The sequence below is a fragment of the Triticum dicoccoides genome, chromosome 3A (genome assembly GCF_002162155.2).
Source record: "Triticum dicoccoides isolate Atlit2015 ecotype Zavitan chromosome 3A, WEW_v2.0, whole genome shotgun sequence".
Taxonomy (NCBI): Eukaryota; Viridiplantae; Streptophyta; class Magnoliopsida; order Poales; family Poaceae; genus Triticum; species Triticum dicoccoides.
Window position 1 is genome coordinate 179,641,685 of NC_041384.1, and position 4,013 is coordinate 179,645,697.

Consider the following 4,013-nt stretch of genomic DNA (forward strand, 5'->3'; position numbering starts at 1 on the left):
CATAGCACCACCGCCACCAACCGCCCCCATCTCCCTCACCTCGCCGCCACCCCCACCTTCTCTTCCCTGCCCTTCCACTCCCTCACGTCGCAGTGACAGTTCCACTCCCTCGCCATGGGTAAATTGATCATCGAATTACTGCTGCTTCGTCTCCTAATCTGAGTGATGATTGTTTTTTGCTGATCAATTTTGCTCTTTCTGCGTGGTCTGGAGGATCGGGAGGCTCGTCGCCAGGGTCACCCTCCAGAGCGATGATGTCGAGCTCGTCGCCGTCAACGACCCCTTCATCACCACCGGGTACATGGTATGCCCCTCGATCTGCAGTTTTCACCCGCTCCGATAGCTAGATCTGGTGGTCTGAAAGGTTTTAGAGTGGTTTTACCTGTGATTTATTCTGTTAGCATACCTGATGCTTGTGTTGTTCTGCCAGCATTCTATGAGGTATAAGAGTTCGCCTGATTTTGGAGTGGTCTCTAACTTGTTAAGAGTTCAGGCCTGATTTTGCTAGTAGTATTAGTCGGCTTGGAATTGATGGTGTTAGATAGCACTCCAGTGTTACCTGACTTTGAAATAGGTAGATGGCGGCTTGGATTGATTTATTCCTTGCCTGTTGGACGAACTGAGATGTTCTGCAGCAAGCTGCATTTGGTGGTGCAGTGCACACACTGAAGGTACTGAATTCAATGCTTGTTAACTGAATATAGCCTCTTGTTCTGCAACCTGCCTGACTAACTCACACTGTTAGGATTGACAGGGCTGGCGTGGCATTCCCGGGCTTACCAAAATAGAGTTCAGTGGTGAACTACCAATGGAAATTTCAGTAGTAAAAGCTAGGACTCTAAATTTCAAATTTCCATAGTACATCAGTAGGAACTTGGGTTCTGTATGTTCAGATAGCTATTATGCAAATGTGCACCCTTATTTCAAATATTTCCGGACGTATGGAGTGGGTGCCGGCGGCGCCTTGTCCCAGCTGATGCAACTCTCTTTTTGAGTCGCTCGACTCGTATATATCGACTAGTCCATCCACGGCTCGACTCGTAACTTCTATTTCTAGCGGCCTGTATATGTATGGTCCTGATTAATGTCACTCCAATTAAGGAAGCCTTATAGTACATATGTTTGCACTGAACAAGTGTATTTATGGTTCAGAATGGAAAACAATCAAACAAGTTATTGTTTTCCTCCTTAGCATGCATCTAGTCTTTGGGGAATATTTGTTCTGAAGTCATTACTGCACTATATTTAGCTATGCCATCCCAATGCTTGAGTCCTGATAACATCCAAGAACAGTATCTGGGACTGGCTTGCATTTATGCTTCTTAAAATGGAAAACTGTGCTACTTAACTTTTTACCTGATGTGACTAGCTTCCTACTTATCAGTTTTTGCCTTGTTAATAACTAGAAAACCTTTATGCTAGTATATAGTAGGATTATTAATTAGCTCTTGTTAGTTGGTATTGTTGTTGTACAAGCGGGGGCCTCTCTCCTAGAGATATAATTCTAGGTGCAGGTTCATCATAGTTTTAGTGCAAATATTTGCATCAGATGGATGCATGGAGTGTTCCTTTCTTCCTTATAAAGCTAGCCTACTATATTGAAATTGACACACTTTTGCATGCATGATGATGCAAATTGTAGGCACGCCGAGGCTGCTGGCGGATGCTTCTTCAGGGGCAAAGAAGAAATCTTCAAGAAGAAGGTGCCCGAAGCTGATGCCGCGGCAAGTGACTGATGTTTACATGTTGGGTCACGATGAAAATCATTTGTTGTTGCAGAAAGTTATAGGTAAGCAGCCAACTTGTTTGTGCCATCCACTTTATAGCTGGACTGTCCGTTTAATTTATAAATGGTTACCTGTTGTTGCTGCTGTAGGAGCAACATTCCTGATGGCGACGGGTACGTGATGAAGTTCATAAACATATGATAAGAACTGAGAACTCAGAGAACTTCAAGGACAAGATCAATGTGGTGACCAGTGTTATGGCGGCTGTGTATGGTGGTGACCCCAGCCGCAGGACTCCCCAGGCCATCTGCATCTGCCCTACCAGGGAGATTGCGCAGCAGGTCCCTCTCTCATCTCATCTAGTTACTGAATACTCCTCTGACTGCTATTTTTCACATGTAATCTGATTATTAATGTACTCAAATGTTAATTGGACCTCCTGTCTAGTATAGGACAAGCCAGTGAATGCTAGTATGTGTTTTACTAAATTCATCAGATAGTTAACTCACTGTGAGATGTCCACTCTTGTTTTGTTAATTCATCAGATAGCAGGAAATTCTGCCCTGCTTTGTTGAACTGTTTCTGACCATGTTTGCCCGCATTGCGTGTTCTGTGCAGGTGTTGATGCAGGCAGATATGTTCCTGACCAAGCTGACCAGCATGTGCAAGAGGAGCACGGAGAAGGGCTCTATGTGGGTCACCATGAAGCGATGTGAGAGACCCCCTACCCTTACAGCTGGTTTGTGTGGTGTGGGTTGTAGATTTGATGGGTTCAACAACTCTGATGTGATGAGTTGTTCGATGTGCGCAGTGTCAATGAAGTGTCAGGCTAGGTTGAAGAAGATGACGAGTAAGGGGGAGCCTGTTGAGTACCGGTGCCTGGTCTGCGCCACCGATGGCAAGAGGAACATCTCCACCTCGGTGTTATTCACTTTCTCTCTGCTGCTGGTTCGGCATTATGTCTGCTGGATGTGTTTTGCCTTAATTCTGTGCCTGATGGTAATCAGGTTGCCGTTATTTAGCCCCCTTGTGTGCTATGATTTGAATTATAGATCAAACATTTGCATATTTCCTTCGTGTATCTGCTGTATGAACTGAAACAACTCTAGTTTGCACACATGCTAAATAGAATTTTTGTTGGTTGTTACTTCCAATTGAGGACTGTTTGTTGGTGTTGAGAAATCGATAGGTAGGTTGGTAAATATAATGGAAGAACTTATATTAGATTTTCGTTGGTTTCAGAATGTCTGTTTCATGGTCTTTTCTGATAATGGAAGAACTTATATTAATCTGTTGGTTGTTGGTTTCTATGTACTCCCTCCTTAATTCAAAGCCAACACACTTATTTTTGATCGGAGGGAGTACATGCTTGTAATAGCCTTGAACTAGTAAGAACATTTTAGTCACTCCATGCTAGTTAGTGTTAGTCACTCCATGAACACATACTGGTTAGTGTTAGTCATACTATTTATGTACATCTCATTTGCTGTCAATTCTTGCTTATAAGTTATTGGATCCCTCATTGGCTACTGTTTGATGTTCTGTACAGATTCTTATTCTTATATGTTCATTCTTGTTTTTTGCACAGGTGAAGTGCAAATCCAAGTTTGAAGCTGTGAAGCATATCAACAAAGACTAGCATATTATGTGTTGTAAATGTAGGCAGTAGTAGGCTTATCTGGGCTGTAGTATACTGTAATGTTTGTAATAGACTAATGCCGTGTTGTTTTGGACGAATTTCATTTGCTATTTGGATTGTTTGAAATAATGATTGTGTATTGAATACATGTCAAATGGAAACCTGACAAGGGGGTCCAAGTTATAATAGTTGTTTTACAGATTTTGAAATTTTTGATGTGTGGGATCAATTTTGTGATAAGCATGACAAGTGGGACCAATCTGATTGGTGGGACCAGCGGCAAAAAAAGGACAAAAATAAAATATCAATAGACTGTAAAAGGCTGCATCTTAGAAAAAAGGCCGAATTAATGGCCCAAGCCCATGTAGCTAGCAAAAATTAACAAGAAAAAAATACAGTAAAAAGGCCAAATTGTTGGGCTAGGCCCATGTAGAAAATCGAATTGGACCGGGCTGAATCTTGTGCCACATCAGATTGCCACGATGGATGCCTACATGGCCTGGGGAGGTTGCTAGTGACCAAAACGCCACAGTAGACGTATTTTGGTCATAAACGTCTACGACCATTCCAGAAGAAAGCTCGCTAAAGTCAGTTTATGACCGCCAGCTTTTGACCTTATGTTTTTGGTCACAAAAAGGTCACAAATT

The 4,013-nt window shown here is 42.6% G+C and overlaps 1 protein-coding gene across 7 annotated transcripts in view; it reads left to right on the forward strand.

Moving 5' to 3' along the window:
- Positions 1-3,549, forward strand: part of LOC119267781 (pathogen-related protein-like) — a 14,969-nt gene extending 11,420 nt beyond the window's left edge. Inside the window, exons 5-10 of one of the 7 annotated variants that reach the window (XR_005132621.1) lie at positions 214-304; positions 1,643-1,789; positions 1,877-2,068; positions 2,346-2,439; positions 2,539-2,734; positions 3,316-3,549. Coding sequence is in view for 1 of the 7 variants with exons in the window: in XM_037549219.1 (XP_037405116.1) it covers positions 1,925-2,068; positions 2,346-2,439; positions 2,539-2,825 (525 nt within the window). In the remaining 6 variants the exon portion in view is untranslated. The other 6 variants (XR_005132620.1, XM_037549219.1, XR_005132618.1 and 3 more) reach the window with 6 other exon arrangements.
- The last annotated feature ends 464 nt before the right edge of the window (positions 3,550-4,013 follow it).